Source organism: Marmota monax, unplaced genomic scaffold (assembly GCF_021218885.2).
Source record: "Marmota monax isolate L192 unplaced genomic scaffold, Marmota_monax_Labrador192_F-V1.1 WCK01_AAM20220418_F8-fsc00084, whole genome shotgun sequence".
In the NCBI taxonomy this organism is placed as follows: domain Eukaryota; kingdom Metazoa; phylum Chordata; class Mammalia; order Rodentia; family Sciuridae; genus Marmota; species Marmota monax.
The window spans coordinates 3,514,088-3,531,914 of NW_026694575.1; the positions used below are offsets into that span (position 1 = coordinate 3,514,088).

At 46.7% G+C, this 17,827-nt stretch overlaps 1 protein-coding gene across 3 annotated transcripts in view; it reads left to right on the forward strand.

The window, feature by feature from the left end:
• Wwc1 (WW and C2 domain containing 1) overlaps positions 1-17,827 on the forward strand; it is a 142,937-nt gene that overhangs the window by 11,035 nt on the left and 114,075 nt on the right. The window contains exons 1-2 of one of the 3 annotated variants that reach the window (XM_046421353.2): positions 14,556-14,851; positions 15,047-15,242. The exons of 1 other annotated variant lie outside the window; for it this stretch is intronic. In XM_046421353.2, the coding sequence (XP_046277309.1) occupies positions 15,151-15,242 (92 nt within the window). In that variant the 5' untranslated portion in view covers positions 14,556-14,851; positions 15,047-15,150. Of the gene's footprint in view, positions 1-14,555; positions 14,852-14,964; positions 15,243-17,827 lie in introns of those variants that run through there. One more of the 3 variants, XM_046421354.2, reaches the window with a different exon arrangement.

Genomic DNA, 17,827 nt, shown 5'->3' on the forward strand with positions numbered 1-17,827 from the left:
TGTGCGCCCCCCACCCCCCGAGGTTTTTTTTGCCTGGTACAGTCATTCTTCAGATGTGGTCCCAGAGCAGCTTATCAAGTTCACCCACATCAGGCCTGCAGAATGAGAAGCTCTGGGGGTGTACCTGGCAATCTGCAGTAAAACAAGCCCTCCGGGTGAGCTGCTGCCCACTCAAGTCTATGAGCCACTGGCAGCCAGAGTGACCAGGCATTGTTAGTGGTGGAGCAGCAGAAGCCGGACAGGGTGCAGACCTTTCTGAGCACAGGTGTAGGGAGCCAGTTGCAATGGTCTTCGTGGACTTGTGAGCATTTTAATATCATGCTCGAACCTTGCTGTCTAAGCTGATCCTCCACACTCCCTTCTTCAGGCCCTCACCCTCACTTGACATCTCCTTTGTTTTGTGTGGTGACTCAGCTCTCAGACAAATTGTAGAAAAGCCTGCCCCTCCTCCCTTGCCAGGCTCCAGAGCATCTTCTTTGCATTATTAGAATGGTGTGATTTCCTGCATCTTCCCCGCTCTCGGTTCATGCATAGCTGAGTGGCTGGTGTCGAGGGAGCCGCACATGGGAGGCAGGAGATCCAGGCTTCTGCCCTTCTTTCTTTTTTTTTTTTGGTCCCTGGGATTGGACTTGGGCACTCAACCACTGAGCCACATCCCCAGCCCTATTTTGTATTTTATCTACAGACATGGTCTCACTGAGTGGCTTAGCACCTCACTTTTGCTGAGGCTGGCTATGAACTCGTGATCCTCCTGCCTCAGCCTCCTGAGCTGCTGGTATTATAGGTGTGTGCCTCTGCGCTCAGCTCCCTTGCCCTTCTTGAGTCTGGGTCTTCATAACTGTAAAACGAGTGAATAAGGACTCTTGATCGCCTTTCCCCAATAGAGAATGAAGGGGTGTCATTAGGGTTGCAGGAAAAATGAGGAAAAGTTAGTGGTGCCCAGCTTCTGCTACATATTGGAATCATGGGATCCCTGGAGGGGAATTTGAAAATACCCATGAGTGGCCCATCCTTGGAGATTCTGTTTTCATTGCTCTGGGGTATGGCATGACTGTGGGATATTTAGAAAGTCCTCAGTTGATCCTGAAGTGCAGCTACAGTGGGGAATCACTGTATTAAATATATCTGCCTTTCCCTAATACGTAGAGAATTTGAATGATTTTATGTGAGAGTACCTTTTCAAGGGCACCCATATGAGCGTCAGATAACACTTTAAAACGTGTCATTTATACGATTCTACTTGGAAAAATTGAGATGATTCAGGAAGTTTTTTTCTTAAAAAAAAAAAATAGTTGCAGGAGGTGGAGAAATAGATATTTGAGGGAATGTCAGGTACTTTGCTGTTTGGCAAATTTCCCTCTTCTGTACCTGTCTTGATATTTCTTTTCTGATGTGTTAAGTATCTAAGAGATTTGGGCTCCTTTTCGCCTGAATGTGAAAATCTTCAACTCCCACGGCAGCACTAATGCTCTTAAATAAATTGGTCGGAGGTTGCCAGCTGAGGCGGGGCTCCCTTCAGCTGCTGCATGGAGTCTGTATATTCATCCACTTACCTGCATCCTCCATTCCCCCAGATGTGGGTGTGGATGCTCTTGCCATGCGGATCATAGCCTGTAGACAAGAATTATCACTGGTGAACATCTGCTAAGGTTTGCATGGTGCCCCACTCTGGGCTGGGTGCTTTGAAGGCATCATCTAATTTAATTCTAACAGCAACACTGTGAGGCAAGAATTGTTACTTTTTCTTTAAAAAAATTTTATTAAAAAATAATCTTGAAATAGGAATCTGTCCAAGTTGCCCAGGCTGGCCTTGAATTTGCGTTCCTCCCACTTCCGCCTCAACATCCCCCATAGTTAGGGTGACAGGTGTGCCACCCTTGCTCCTGGCTACTGAAATTTCTTCAGGGGCACCTTCTTGCATTGCTCAGGGTCTATCTGGGAAGCTGGAGCTTCCTGCTTGCTCTACTCCTGCTTTAGCAAATGTCCTTTTCTGAATAAGCAGGGCGTGTGAACTTGTTCATTTGGTTCATGCATCCCTCCAAGATTCCCTGACCAGATGCCCCTGTCCGTGGTGAGAGACCAGGTTCTGCTCAACGGAGCTGTCTCCTTACTTTTGTATGGAAGGCTAGTAAGAACCAAGTTTCCCTGTGCTTCTTTGGCACTGCACAGCCTGTGGGCTTGGTCTGCCACATTCTTGTTTGTCCATTGGAACATCCTTCAGGATGTTTGCCTTGAGTTCACTAGAAGTCAAGTGGGTCATCTCAGTCTGAGGTTGGCTGAGCAGGAAGTGACTGGCCACGCGTGGATTACCTTCCCTTTCTGCTGCAGTTGGATAGGATTGAATCTAAAGCATTCCATTACCTTTGTGTGTTGGCTTCCTGGTGGGAGCCATGCAAGGAAGGGGATATAGCAGTGAACAAAGACTGACATTGTCCCACCTGGAGCTTACAAATAACAAGAACATGCAAAAAATAATTCCAGGTGAGGAAAATAAAGAAGGTGGTGTCTTAGGAAATAACGGGCCTTGTAAGTAATATGAAAGGTCAAGATATAAAGTTATCAAGTTTTGTAGTTGGAAAAACTGAGTTTGCTTTTTGTTTTAAATCAGATCCACCTCTGGCCAAAGGGTTCTGTTTTCTCCTGGAGGCAGCATGACCCGTTGATCGTGTTCCTCTGAACCTCTAAAGAAGGAGAGTGGCCCCAGTGCAGATTCCCAGCCCCCCCGCCCCAGTCGGCCTAATCAGAATCTCAGGAGGTTAAATCCAGACTTTGCATTTGTTAAAAGGACCCCTGAATGATTTTGATGGAGTCTTAAGTTTGACAACCACTAATCAAGGGAGCAGATTTGTCCCAAATTGCACATGGTTCTAGAGACCCAATGAGAACTAGGATCCTTCCGCCTCCTCCACACCTTGCTTCCTTCTGCCTTTCTTTGAGCTTCTGTGGACTTTTCTAGAACAGACTCGGTTGTTCTCTGGCCAAGAGTGAGTCTTCAGTCTCTAGGCCCGCCCTGGTGCTCCTGCTTTGAAGAATCTGACCCGTGGCTGTGTGCTCCATCCCCCTCCCCCATCCTGGAGCAGAGTCCTGTGGGGTCATCAGGGGCCGCCCAGAGGTGCCCTCCTTGGTCACCTACAGCGTCTGTGGGTGCTATGCTTCCCTAGCGGTGTCCTGTGTCCTCCAAGCCTTCAACCATCTGCTCTGCCATGAAACCCCAGGTGTCCACTTCCAAGTACCTGCTGGATGTTGTACCTGAGACAGGCAGGCGGGGCAAACTGCAGCCAGTCTGAAGGTGGACGGAGTCCTGGTCTGAACAAACAGCTTGGCCGCTTGCCTTTCCTGCCAGACAGTGAGAAGGTCTCTCTGTTCTAATTACAGCATGTTTAGGTTCTAAAGGTCCAAATGGTGCCCAATGGAATGCAGGTCTTCCTCCCACCTGGTTCCTGTCCGCCCACGCCCCTGCCCACAGGCATCTCTTATTTCCAGGAACATCTATCCTGATTCTTCCTTCCCCCCACACCTGCTGAGATCTCACTTGAGCCCTGTCTTTTCCAAGCTGAGCCCTCAATCATTTTCTGTGTGCTTATGCAGAGGTGTAGAGGAAAATGGGACCACATGAGAGATCTCACCCCTCTGCTGGCCCCTGATAACAGACCAGCTTCTATACCCTACACCCCCTCCTTGGCCCCATTAGTGACTTCCCTGGGATACTGAGGGGCATGCTTCTCTTGACAAAGCCTTTCGAAGATGCTCCCAGTCCCATTTTTAAGGCTCTACCTCACTTTTTTTCACCTGTAAAATGGGAATAATAGTAATGTTTACCTCATTCTACTTTGAGAGTGCTTTCAAAAGACCTTTCTGGGCCGGAGATATAGTTCAGTGGTGGAGCACCTGCCTAGCATGCTCGAGGCCCCGGGTTCCATCCCCAGCATAACACTCCCTGCCCCCAAAAATAAAAACAAAAAAACCTTTCCCACACATATTTTGGTATCTTTTGTTCAGATGTGATTTTAAACATTCAAGAAAGTTGCAAAACTAATACAAGGAATTCCCATATACTCTTTATCCAGATATAACTTTTACATGTTGCCTCTTTACCTCATATTCTCTCACTGTCTTTCAGAAAAATATACAGGTGGAGTGAACTCATCAGAAATGCTTGGGACCAGAAGTGTTTAGATTTTGGATTTTTTTTTCCAGATTTTTATCTCCCAGATCCTGAATATCCCCCAAAGACCTATGTGTTCCAGACCCATGGCTCTAGTAGGAAGTGTTAGAAGCTTCATGAGGTGGAGCACAGTGGAAGGAAGTTAGGCCATAGGGGGTGTACCCTTGAAGGGGATATTGGGACCTGGCCTCTTCCTCTGTCTCTCTCTGCTTCCTGGCTGCTCTGAGGGGGGCAGCTTTGCTCCACCACATGCTCCCACCATGATGTTCTGCTCAAAACAGCCTCAAAAACGATGGAACCAACCAACCCAGAACTGAAACCCCTGAAACTGTTACCCAAAGTCAATCTTTCCACCTTTAAGTTGTTTGTCTCAGGTATTTTGTCCCAGCAACAGAAAGCTGACTTGGACATTTGGAATATTTGCATTTACATAATAAGATATCTTGGAGATGGGACCCTAGTCAAGACACAAACTTCTTTCTTGCTTTGTGTACACCCTCTGTGCATGGGCTGAAGGTCATCTCCCACAATATGTTCAGTGACTTTGTGCAGGAAACAAAGTTTCATGGTGTGGAGCTTTCTGCTTGTGTCATGGTGACGCTCAGAAAATTTCAAATTTGGGAGCTTTTCAGATTTGGGATTTTCGGATTAGGTTGTTCATTCTGTAATGTATATAAAACCATTTTATTTAAGGGTAAGTCAGAAACATGTCTTTTTACTACTTGTAAAATTTAATACTTGAGTGTGTATTTCCTAAGATACAAGGACATCCCTCCTGCAGGTTTTATTAAGATTAAGTTAAGTAAACAAGGCATATTATTTTGCAGGTGCCCAGTACCCTTGATCGTTAGCTATGATTGTTGAGTTCTTATCATTTGTTCCCTGCCCCTAGTCACCTGGCCAAGTGCAGTTCCCAAGCATACCCTGCACTTGGCCGTTCTCCGGATAACACCCCACTAGCCATCACAGGTGGCATGGGATGCCGCTGACCCCGTAAGGCCCATTCTCACCCACCCTCTCTCTCCCTGGAAAGAACCGGCTCTAAGTAAGGTCTGCCCTGGTCCAGGACAACAGAGGCTCATGCAGGACAGCTCTAGAAAAGACAGGCTGCTGTGAGGTCCAAGGATTATTAGGAATCTCAGGAAGGGGGTGGAGCTGACCCTGGGCTGGCGGGAGCTGCAGCTGGGAGGCCACAGAGCCTGAGGCAGCACGGTCACCTGTGTCTCTCTCTACTCTCTCGGTCTGCCTACCCACGTCATGGTTTCTGCTTGTTCCAAAACCCCTCATTTGTGAGTCAATTTTGCCTCTTTACTAACATGTGACCTTTGGCAAATGGCTTATTCTCTTTGAGTCTCAGTTTCTTTGCTTTATACCAACAAGGTTAAAAGTACTTAGGGCCAAATTTTCTTGTGTGTCAAGTGCTAAGTTTTCTATTTATCAGCTCAACTCACCATCACCTGAACCTCCCCATTTAGAAATGAGGAAGTGGGGCACTGAGAGGCTAAGTAATTTGCTCAAGGTCACACAGCTAGAAAGTGGCAAAGCCAGGATTCAAGACCAGGCTCTGGCTCTCGAGCTTGTACTCTTAAACTAGCATCTACTGTTATGATGAGAATTAAGATGGCTTGCCTCTCTTAAGGAACTTCGCGGGGAGCAAGATTCATCATAAATACTCAGAGTGTTAAGTTATTCCACTACCACAGCATTAGTTTGTGGGTGACCCAGATGGACTGCAAAGCCCCATCCATCTCGAGCCCTTCCGCTCAGCTGCCACAACTGAGCATGGCTGTTCTCCCCAGCCTGGCTGTACCCATTGACACCCCCCTTTCTGTCATGGGTAGCACGTGATGGGATGCTGATGTAAAAGGCCTTGAGCTGCTGTCACCTGGTGTCAGAGGTCAAGGGTCAGGAGTCAGGGGGTACCAACCACAGCAGCTGCTCACCCAGGATATTTTTTCTCAGAACCTCCAGAGTAAATTGTTCTGAACACTGGTGCTAATTGCAGGCGTTGGCGGTTACTGTATCTGAGCCGGTGTTCAGTTCTGAGCCCTGCTTCTGCCCTCACCCTGCTGTGACAAGCTCCTGCATTAAAAGAACCTGCATTAAAATTTTTTAAAAAATTAATTGACACCTATTAACTGTCAATTAATTATAGGGCACAGTGTGACATTTCCATACATGTGTACGGGGTGTAATGCGGCATCTGCAGGTCCTGGGATCCATGTCTGTGTTGCCCTTGAGCCACACTGACGTTCAGGGCTGCTGGTTGCGTGGTCATTTTTTTTTTTTTCCTGTTCCTAGCTCTGCCCTAGGGCACGCCACATATTTGTGGTATCAGTAAGCAGAGCATTTTTATGGCCAGTTGTAAATGCTATGTAAGGAAAGGAGCTTCTTAACTCATTCCCCGATCCCCACACGGGATGAGAGACTGGAGCCGTGGGACAATGGAGCTCAGTAGATCCGGGTTCACACCTGCTGAGAAAATGCAAGGTCACAAGGCCCTGGCGAAGTGACAAGCAGGGTCAGAAGCCAAAGGTCAGAGTAGACCCAGGCTGTGCAGGCAGTCCACCAGGGCTGCAGCACATGGCCTCTGGGGAACAAGGGCCAGTCATGATGTTGGGGGACCCTCATGGGAAGGGTCGTGCTTGTTGGTTCTGAGGGGTCATGAGGGGGCTCCCTGCAGAGATCAAAGAGGCAGAGTCCTGTTTGAGAGAACAGGGGCAAGAGCAAGATGAGCGGGTCCCGGGGTCCCCAGTAAGCTCCCCAGAAGGTATTTGAGCCATCGGGACAAGTGCAAGGGCCACTGGGTGAGCTCCCTGGGCAGACAGAAAGCCTGCTGCAAGGGGCCAGCAGAAACGCTGCCTCAGGGAGGCCGAGGCTGGGGCTGGTTGAGCCAGGGCCACTGGTGGCCTCTGGTGGGGGACTGGGGACAAGAAGGGTAGGTAGCCAGCAGCTGGAGGCCCCGGGGGATGCCTTGCCTTTCCAGCATGAGTGTGGCAAGGACATGTGGCCAGATTCCAAGGGCTTTTCCATCAGGATGGGGACCCAACCCAGCCAGCTCAGTTCACCTAGGGACTGTTTCAGCATCAGGTGGACCTTGCCCCAACACATTCCTGAGATAACACACCCTGGCCCGGCCCCATCCTCCAGGTCCTGTCCTCCTGGACCGCTCCAGCAGCCTGGTGGTGTGAGTGAGGCTGCTCTCATCCTCCTTGGCTCCGCGTCCAGTTCGTTTGATGTTTGTGTGTACGCCTGTGCAAAATGACTGAAGAACGAGTCACTAGCGAGCTGTTCAAAGTCCCTTTGGGAGCATTCCAGGAAAATAAACCAGTATTCCATCCGAGCCACGAATGGCTTCTTCTTGTCTTCTCTCTACGTTGCCGAGGCTAGCCTCAAACTCACAATCCTCCTGTCTCAGCCTCCTGACTGGGCATTAAATGAATGAGGACAAGTGAAAGGGGCTGACAGGGACTGGCAGGTCTGCAGTGTGGGACTATGAAACGGGTGCTTCTCTGAGCAGGCTGCCACCTTCTGACTCCTCTGCTGCTGAGTCTGACATCTTCAGGCTAATGCACTTGGAGGGAGCAAGGAGAGCCCCAAGCTGTTGGGGGGGGGGTGCAGCCCACGTGTTGGGGCTGAGGTGTTCCTGGGGAAGCTCAGCTCCCAGTCTGTATTTCAGGAAGATTTCATAGCTTGAGACTCCTCCTGCTGTAGAAAAACAAATGCTAAAGGACACTCTTCCAGCCCCAAGCTGACCCCAAGCCCAGGGCAGCTAGAATGCTCAGGCCTGCCTCCCTGCTTTTCAGGCAGGAGGAGTGAAAGAATAGAGCCATTGGACCATGAAACTCCCAAGAGTCCTTTCCCCCAGCGCGTTTCAGAATCTGCTACCATGATTCTCTGTGTGAGGCTTGCAACTGCTATTTGCCAAACCGGTAACTGTTGACCCAACAGAAATCAAACAAAGATACCAGAAGCTCGAGACAGGCTGTCTTGATTGTGTTGGAGGGAGAGCCAGGTGCCTCCTATCCGGAAGAATGCTGCCCGTCCTCACTCCAAAAAAGAGTTGCATTTCCTTATTCTTAACTGCCCGGGCACCAAAACCCGCCTTACCAGTCCAGGCTGCCTCCGAGCTTGCTCACCTACCTGTGTGTATGTGTCACTGTGCTGGGAGACCTTCAGGGGCTGGCTGGGGGCAGGGTGGCTTTGAAAGGCCAGGCCTGACGTGGTGAGACTCTGGGGTCAGCCCCTACTGCTGCGACCACAGGGGACCCAGCCCAGGAGCTGGGGTGAGGGCGGCCTGCCTTCTCCCTCTACAGTAGGCTCAGAACCCTCCCTGGGTCCTTGGAAAGGAGGAAAGGGCTGGGAACAGAGGCACACACCTGTAATCCCATCGCCACTCAGGAGGCTGAGGCAGGAGGAGCGTGAGTTCAGCAGTATCTTAAGCAACTGAGTGAGACCTTGTCTTGAAGTAAAAAAAATTGGGGAAAAAAAAAAAAAGGCTGGAGATGTAGCTCAATGGTAAAGTGCCCCAGTTTCAGTCCCCAGTAGAAAAAATAAAGAAAGGATTGGCTGAATTATAGGCAGTAGCACGGAGTAGTCACAGGCTCAGGCAAATGCTTCTCTGATGGAGCTGGAGAAAGGGGAGCCTCCGATTTTAAACATGGGCTGAATCAGAAGCCTTTAGATGTTTGCCGGTTTTATGAGGTTTTAGGCAATTGCCAAATTCCTTTCAGGTTTTTTTCATGAGGATGTTATTTCTGAATCCACTCCCTGTCTTTGCTCTTCTTCCCAAATTACACTTAATTTGCCTCCAGAAGAAAGACAGGGCAACCTCATCATTTGGTCAAGATTTTATAGTTAAAAAATAATAAAGTGATGATCAAGTTCAAAAATCTTATCAGATCTGGGGATGTAACTCAGTGATAGTGTGCTTGCCTAGCACGCGTGAAGCCCTGGGGTCAATCCCCACTACCCGCCCCCCCCCCAAAAAAAAATGATGGCTGTCACTTAGGGAGGGACTTTACATATGTTGACTTTCTTGCATGTCCTCACCTTCCAGTTAAGGCCACACAGTAAGTTGGCAAGAGGGTTGGGGTTTCAACCCAGGGCTCTCTGACTGCCCAGCCCAAGTGCCCGCCCATGAGCATTGTCTCCTCAAGGTGGCTGGGCGCGTGGAGTAGCATCACTAACACTTTATTGTGTTCTCCACTGGTCCTCAGAGTGGTCCTCTGTGTGTCCCAATTTGAGAATTAGTTAAGCTCACACTCTCCAGGGTGCAGTGGCTGGAATTTAGATTCTGGAGGAAGTTCCTGCCCCCTTCCTGGATCCCACAGACCTGCTGTGTCCATGGTGGGTGGCACAGCCAGGAGTGGGCAGAGCAGGCAGGAATGAGGCGGCCCATGAGGCATCCAGTTCTGTCACTTCCGGGGCCCTGAATCCCTGCTCCCTTGCAAAGACTCTCTCCCGATTCCCTGTTTGCCTCCTGCCCTCTTAGGCGCTATAGCTGTTGGAAATGTGAGCTCAGAGGACTTTTCCCAGAGAAAATTCTGCCCACCTGTGCCCCCAGTCTTCTAGCTCGTTGGAGAGAGAGACGGGGGATGCATGGGAAGGAGAGTGTCCCGTGACAGTCTGGATGCAATGGCTAATGACTCCTGCCAGAAGTCCGCCCAGATGTCCCCATTTGCATTCAGAGACACTGCCTGCCTTTGTGAGGGCCATCCAGTGTGGGGTGAGGCCATATCAGCTCAGTACGATCACCTGGTGACATCATGAATATCTTCACTCCCTGAGAACACGTTTGCAGGCAGGAATGCGAGCTGGAGGGATCAAAGGGCCCCGTATGCTGTGTAATCCAGCTTTATTGTACAACCCTTGGGTTGATCGGCCCTTTGTTCCTGCTCTTTGAAAAAGGATGATTATTATTATTATTTTTTTAACTTTCTGGGTAGAAATCAGTAGTTTACACTTGCTAATCACCACTTTACCTGGCCTGAGGACCAAGGAAAGGCCAAGACACTTAATCTGTTTACAAATATCCTCTCAGTTCCAGAAGTTCAGAAATATAATCAGCCCCCAGTTTTTTATTAGATTGTTATTCAGGTTATAATTTCTATTATAAATGACCAACTTTCTGATTTTACATAGATGCTTTTTATTTTAGTTTGCTTTTAAAATAAATAAATTCTATTTGTAGTTATAGGCATAACCTTTTTTTTTTTTTTTTTTTTTGGTACTGGGGATTTAACTCAGGAGCAATTTACCACTTAGCCACATCCTAGCCCTTTTTTTATTTTTTTATTTTGAGACAGGGTCTCACTAAATTGCTTTAGGGCCTTGCTAAGTTGCTGAGGCTGGCCTAAAACTTAAGATCCTCCTGAGCTGCTAGGATTACAGTGCCCAGCCATATTAACTATTTTTAATTGTACAGTTTAGTATTGACAAATGCGTTCACGTTGCTGTGTGACCATTTCCACCATCCACCTCCAGAATTCTTTTCATCTTGGGAAACTAAAACTCTGGGATTGGGGAAGTAGCTCAGTAGTAGGACTTATGTGAGGCCCTGGGTTCAAATCCAGGATTGCAAAAACAACACTGAAACTCTGCACCCATTAAACAGCACCTCCTGTTTCTCCCTACCCCCTAACCCTTGGCAACTACCATTCTTCTTTCTGGTCTACACATTTGACTCCTAGGGATATCATGTAAGTGGAATCCTAAAGCTTTTGTCTCTTTGTGGCTGGCTACTTCATTTAGCATAATGTCCTCAAAGTTTATATGCATTATAGTCTGTATCATGATTTTCTTCCTTTTTAAGATAAGTAATGTTCATAGTGTCTACACACCACATTTTGTTGGCCCATTCTTTTAATGGGTGCTTGGGTTACTTTCACCTTTGGGTTGTTGTAGGGAATAATGCTGCTCAGAACATGGGTTCTGTTCATGTATCTGTTCTGCACATACATCTGTTCATGTCCCAGTGTCCACTTGTCACCAGGGACCCAGGTTCCATGTGCCATTGATTTCCACCATTCTCAGCATGTAATTTTCATCCTTAAACTCCCGTTCACGGTCTAACAAAGCTTAACAACCTCAAGAAGATCAAGTTCATTCGTCCACCAGTTAACTGCCCATCAGAACATAACTTCATATTCTTTGAAGAAAGAGCACCAAGTCCAGATTCTCCACAACTTTGCATTCACAGTGTCCAGAATACAACAGATGAGGTCCTAGGCTAATGAAGAAAGGCAGTCAGTAGAAACAGACCCACAGATGGCAGAGATGTTGCAGTCAGCAGAAGATGACTTTAAAACAATCACTGTAGATATGTGTAGGGATTTAAAAGAAGGGGAAAAATTCAAGAGAAATGGAACCAAATGAAAATTCCAGATGAAAACCACAATATCTGAAGTGAAAAGTTTGCTAGGTGAATTTTACATAACAATAGGTCAGATGCTGTGGGAAAGAAGATCAGGGAACATGAAGTCAGAGCTCTAGGAAGTATCACATTGAAACACAGAAAGAAAAAAAAAGCTGGAAAAACATGGCCAGAACCTCAGTGCTCTGTGGGATGTTGTTATTGTTGTACTGGGGATTGAACCTAGGGGTGCTATATCACCAGTCCTTTTTTTTTTTTTTTAATTTTTGATTTTTTAAGACAGGGTCTCACTAAATTGCTTAGGGTCTCACTCAGTTGCTGAGGCTGACCTCTAACTTGCGATCTTCCTGCTTCAGCTTCCCAAGTCGCTGGGATTACAGCTATGCACCAACATGCCTGGCTCTGTGGGACATTATTAAGTCATCAAAAAAAAAAAAAAAGTGCATTTGGAATTTCAAAAGGAAGAGCAAAAGAGAGATCAGAGAAGAAAATATATTTGAAGATATAATGGCTGAAAATTCCAAAGTTGATGAAAATACCAACCCACAGATCTAAGAAGCTGGACAACCCCAAGCGGGATAATCACGTGGAAAACCACACATAGACACATCATAGTCACATCGCTGGGAACAAAAGATGAAAATCTTAAAATCAGCCAAAGAATAACATATAGAACAATAGGATTATGTACTGGAGGATATACTGATGACTTCTTATCAGAAACTGTGCAAACCAAAAAATAATTGAATGGCATTTTGAAGATGCTGAAAGGGGAGAAATTTAAAATTCTATGCCCAACAAAAATAATCCTTCAAAAATGAGGTCCAAAGCCAGACATTTGCAGGTAAAATAAAAATGGACAGAAATTATCACCAGTAGACTTGTAGAACAGGAAATGTTAAGAGAAATCAGGTAGAAACTGGGATTAATTAAGAGTACCAGAAAACAAAAGACTTTCAAAAATGTCTTCATTTCTTTAAAAAGAAAATTGACTGTTTAAAGCAAACATAATGGTACATTGTGGATGAAGTTTTTAAGAAATAAGAGAAAAGCATCGAGCAACAGATGAGACGAATAAAAAATAAAATGGCCAGTTGGTAGACTTAAATCCATATCAATAATTCATTAAAAGTTAGATTTTATCAGGTTGGATAAAAAAAGAACAGGACTCAAATGCATAGACTGCCTACAAGAGATTCACTCCAAATATAAGTGAAAAAGTGCTCTAAATATGAGAGCCAAAGGATAGACTGATTCATCCAAAAAGACATGACAGTGACTGGAGTGGGTAGAGCGAACTTTCCACCTCTTCATAGGGGGATGTCAAACTTCCTCATTCCAGACCCAGACTCCTCTGAGTCACTAACAGGGACAGAAGTGGTCGGAAGCAAACTGAACCCCAGGGCTTCATTTCATGCTCAGCATTGAGACCCCCTATCCTCCTTGTGTCCGATGTGGCAGACCCTGCCCCCCCCCCCCGCCAGCAGGAGGCCTTACGAAAAGTAACCAAAGGGTACCCCAACCCTTGCCAGGAAGAGTTTTCTGGAAACTTCCATGCTCACATGGAAAGCCAGCCAGGACTTGGGGCCATGTTTGCTCATGTTGGAGAAAGGTGGGGTCCTGGAGTGATGGATAGGGTCTATGTTGGTCAGCAGAAACTCCAAGTGGCCTAGGACACTGGGAAGGTGGCAATGTCCACCTTCAGGCTGGCTTCTGCCATTCATATAAAGAAGCTGAGTCAGGACTAAATGAAGCCTGGGAGTGAGTAAGGGTTTTTTTTTTTTTTTTTCAGTAATAATGAAAAGTTACCCAGAAGAGAAGGCGGTGGTTCCTAGGAAGGGCGTACCTGGGTGGCAGAAGAATTTGTTGTTTTCAGGCAGTCCTGTTTGCACTGATAATCCTCCTGAGCAATGCTTGCTTGCTTGCTTGCTAGCTTCATTTCTTCCTTTTCTTCCCTCCTCTCCCCTCCCCTCCCTTTCTCCTTTCCTCCCTTCTTCTTTTCTTTTTGAAAAATTGTGAAAAAATATACATAACTCACAACTCATTGTCTTAACCATTGTTGAGTGTCAGCAGTATTAAGCACGTTCACAATATACAACTATTAGTACCATCCACCTCTTTTCATCTTGCAAAACCAAAACTCTATCTACTGGGGACAATAACTCCTCTTTCCTCCATCCCCTCATTTTTTATTAACTACCATTCTACTCTGGCTCTAGGAGTTTGACAGCTCTGGGTACCTCATATAAATGGAATCACACAGCAATTTGCCCTTTTGTGACTGGCTTGTCTCACTTACAAGATCCTCTGGATCCATCTATGTTGTAGCCTGTTACAGAATTTCCTTCTCTTTCTTTTAAGGCCAAAATAATGTTCCATGTGCATTTATATCGCATTTTGGTTTTCCATGTGTTTCCATTGATGGACGCTTGGGCTGCTTCCACCTTTTGGCTACTGTGAATAATGCCTCCATGAATGTGGGTGTGCAGCAATGATGTTGTTTTGTTTTAAGGTGATGAGGTGAATGTGGGGGAAAGGAATTAGTAGATCAGGATTTTAGCATGACAGTCTTATTTCACATTTGTAGAAACTTGGAAAAAAGATCATTACCTGGGAATTATAGTTTTAAAGAGTCACTGCTGCTAATAACTTTTTGTGGTTGAGGTCTTTTGACCCTTTTCCTATTTTGGCCAGTTCCACTGACTGAGTTAAGATTTTTTCTTGCTTTGGCTATTGCAACAATCAGCTGACAGGTGAGCAGACTCCAAAATTCAACAGTCTCTCGTTGCAACTTCTTTCGGAAGTTTCTTCCATGGGGCTGTCCAGATCAAACTGCTCCCTTCTCAGAAATTTCTCATGATTTTCTACTGCCCGCAGAAAACCTGAAGCTTCCGGTCATGACTCAGAACGGCTTCCCTTCTTCACTCCATACCTTCAAGCAGAAATTGGTTCATTTGTTTACCCTGTGCCCTGTACTCTTGTGTTTGCTTCTGACGTGTGTTTGATACTGACCTAATATGTTCTAGGGCCCAGCACAGTAAGAGCAGGAATGTTTGTTATTAAACGGGTTTTACCATCTAATATTTCTTTAGCTCTTTATTGAAACCTAGCAAGATAAATCATCCCCAATTGACAAGTTGGGAAATTGAACTTCAAAAGTTTAGAGAAAAGGATTTGTCATTATGGTCCTTTGGTAAAATCCAAAAGCAGAACCAAGCTATTCCTCCAAGTGAGATTAGAGTTTATGAGATAGCAGGATGCTGGAGGCAGCAAGATTAAATGCCTAGGGATTCTGGATCTGCGTTCTCTCTGTAAGTAAAGGTAAGGGTTTACTGGGGCTGGGTTTGGTTGGAGAATGACGAATGGCCAGTGCTGGTAGATATTTGCTTAATGAAAACCTAAGTGTGGAATGGTCTTGTATAGTAGGTTGACTGCTTTTCCAACTCTGGAAGGATATGTAACTACTATGAGATCATGACGGAAGGAACATGCTTCCTGCTTTATAGGAACTCAGGAGGGAGGAAGAACCCTTATTAAAATATTTTGCATTCATACCGATCAATTCTGAGAACTCAGCTGGATCAGTCAGGAAGTCAGAGCAGGTGGATGGATGTGGACTCCTTCTCCTGATGGGCAACCCACTGAAGTCCTGCCACTGGAGACAGTGGGAGCAGAAATACCCATAGAGGTGGCCTTTCCAAGGTGAGTGCCTCTTGTCACCTGTCATGCAGCCTGTTCTTAACATGCACCTTGCATCTGGAAACCAGGTGATGCAGTGGAGAGAGCATGGGCTTCCACAGTATTTGTAACCTTGGCCAGGTTGGCTAACCCCAGTGACCTCATCCTCCAGGTGTAGATACTAGCTCCTGCCTCTCTGGGTGGCACAAAGTGGTGAACCAACCAAGCAAAGCAGCCAGCGGGCTACTGGGAACAAGTTGGTTATGAATGAGTTCTTGCTTCACCAACTCTTTCTTCGCTTGCCCCACGTGGTCAAGATGTGGTTAATATTGCAATGAAGTATTTGCTGATAGAAGTGTTGTCACTAAGAGGTAAAGTAGATGCCAATGCCAAACAACCACATTCATCCTCCTTCTTTTAATACAGCATTTCCACTGGTCTGCACCAGAAATCTTGGGTGGGTGTAGGGAATATATTAATCTTCCTTCCCTCCAGAGGACTCCCATGACTTCAGTGCCTGGTGACCTTATTAAGCTTCTGCTGAGGGCTGACTGTGCCCCTCCCCTCCCCAACCTCTAACAAAACACTCATGCCTCATCGGCCTGGCCTGGTGAAAGCAGGTGAACATAGGGCTTGGACTCCCCCTTTGTAGGGGACTCTTTCCTTCCCTCTTAGTAATCTCCATGAGGAAGAAAGTTCTATCCAAGAGTTTCTCCAAGTTCACTTGATTGCATTGTGACTGATAACCCTGTTTACCTGGAGTTGAGATTTGGGATTTCAGGTACGCTGTCCTCACAGCCTTGGTTCCCCTGAGCCCAGGTTGGACGTTACCTAGACCGCTTTGAATTTTCACTCCCATGTGAGCTTATTTCCTTATTTTACATATTTCTAAAAGGCTCCCTCTTCTTTTGAGGCAGGACTTCAGGTAACATTCCAGGCCACGCTTGCTTTTGGTAAATCTTAACCAGCGTCAATATTTACCTGCCTGTTGTAAATCCTAGGAGGTGGGGGCAGGGAGAGGGAATTGCCAGAGCAGGTGTCCTGCCAGGAAAAGTTAAAACTTAATCTGCTGTTTTGGGTGTTTGGGGAAGAGGGTTGGGAGGAGGGGAGCACTTATAATTAATGAGCCACAGTAATGAACTTGGAATTAGAACCTTTTCTGCAAATTCCTGGGCCTCCTGGAAAGGAGGTTTTGGGAACCTGCTTTGCTTCCTCCCTTGGTGGGGAAGTCGGTGCCTGAAAATCTGAGGAACAGAGCAAAACACTCTATTAGAAGTTGCGAACAGTGATCAAAGGGGAAGGTGAAATGATGCCGTGTGGAATTGTTTAAAAACTGTGACTTTAAAATGTAAATTCTAAAAAAAAGATGACTTTGAGAAAAATTTCCACCTCCCTTACCACACTGAACTAGGGGGTCTTTGGGATTGGAGTGGGGCCCCTGCTCTCTAGGAAAGAGAATTCTGACTTTCAGGAGGGCCTGAGACAGACAGACACACACACACACACACACACACACACACACACCCCACCTGCAGGAAATCCTTGAGAAAGTGGGGCTTTGGGTGGAGGGACGATTGTCAGTAACCTTCTCTGAGACTCGGGTCTCTCATCAGTAAAATTGAGCCAACAATAGGCACCTTCAGAATCACTCCATGTACTTGGTGATGACTCTGTTACCCTCACCCCATGGCACCTGGCATGAGTGTATGGAATATGGTAGAGGGGACGGGATAGTGGGAGGCGGTCCTCTGCCCCCACACAGACTCATTCATAGAGGCCCTTTGGCCTGTCTCTCTCCTGTTCATCTAGAAGACATTGGGGATGTCAGGAAGGATGCGGGTCACAGGGCAAAGTGAGATTTATTGGACTGTTGGAGGGACCAGTTGGATTTGGGGGCTAGAGGACTGTGCAGTTTTGGAAACAGGGTTTCTAATGCTACTGTGAGCATTTCTGACCATAAGAAGTGGCTGGTGTGTCTAGAGTCTTCTGCAGCTGCTCTCTCCTGCCACTTCTCCAGGAGTCTCAAACCCTCGAGGCAGAGCTGCTGGGAGTAGATGGGTGACTCACCTCCATTCTCCAGGCTGGGCCATCAGAGTGCCCTTCCCACCCATCCAGGATGTCAAGCTTCAGAAGAACCTCAGCTCTGCTGCCTTCCAAGTCCTCCAGTCCTGCTTGAGAGGGCAAGGGAACCAGCAGCCAGCTGAGCTCACTCCCCGGGCTGCGCAGGTGCACTGGAGGGCCCTGGAGGGCACGAAGACCTTGAAAGAGGGAGGGAGAGCTACAGGTGCTGAAATGGATGGAATTCCAAGATATATGATTAAGAAGACAGCAAGATTCAGAATAGTATATTTTGTGTTTAAAAATGGCATTAAAAATGCTCACATATCCACATCTACTAGAGTTTACAGAGGGACACCAAGAAGTTATCCGTTCCAAAGGAATGTTTGGTCTGTGAGTATTAAACTATCTGCTGATCCAGCACCACCCAAAACCATGTGTGCACCACAGCCTGCCTTTCCTGGTTCACTTACTACTTCCTTGGGTCAGGCTGTGAGCTGAGCTTGCAACCCCAGTTGACTAAGAGTGAGCGGGGGAGACCATATGTGCAC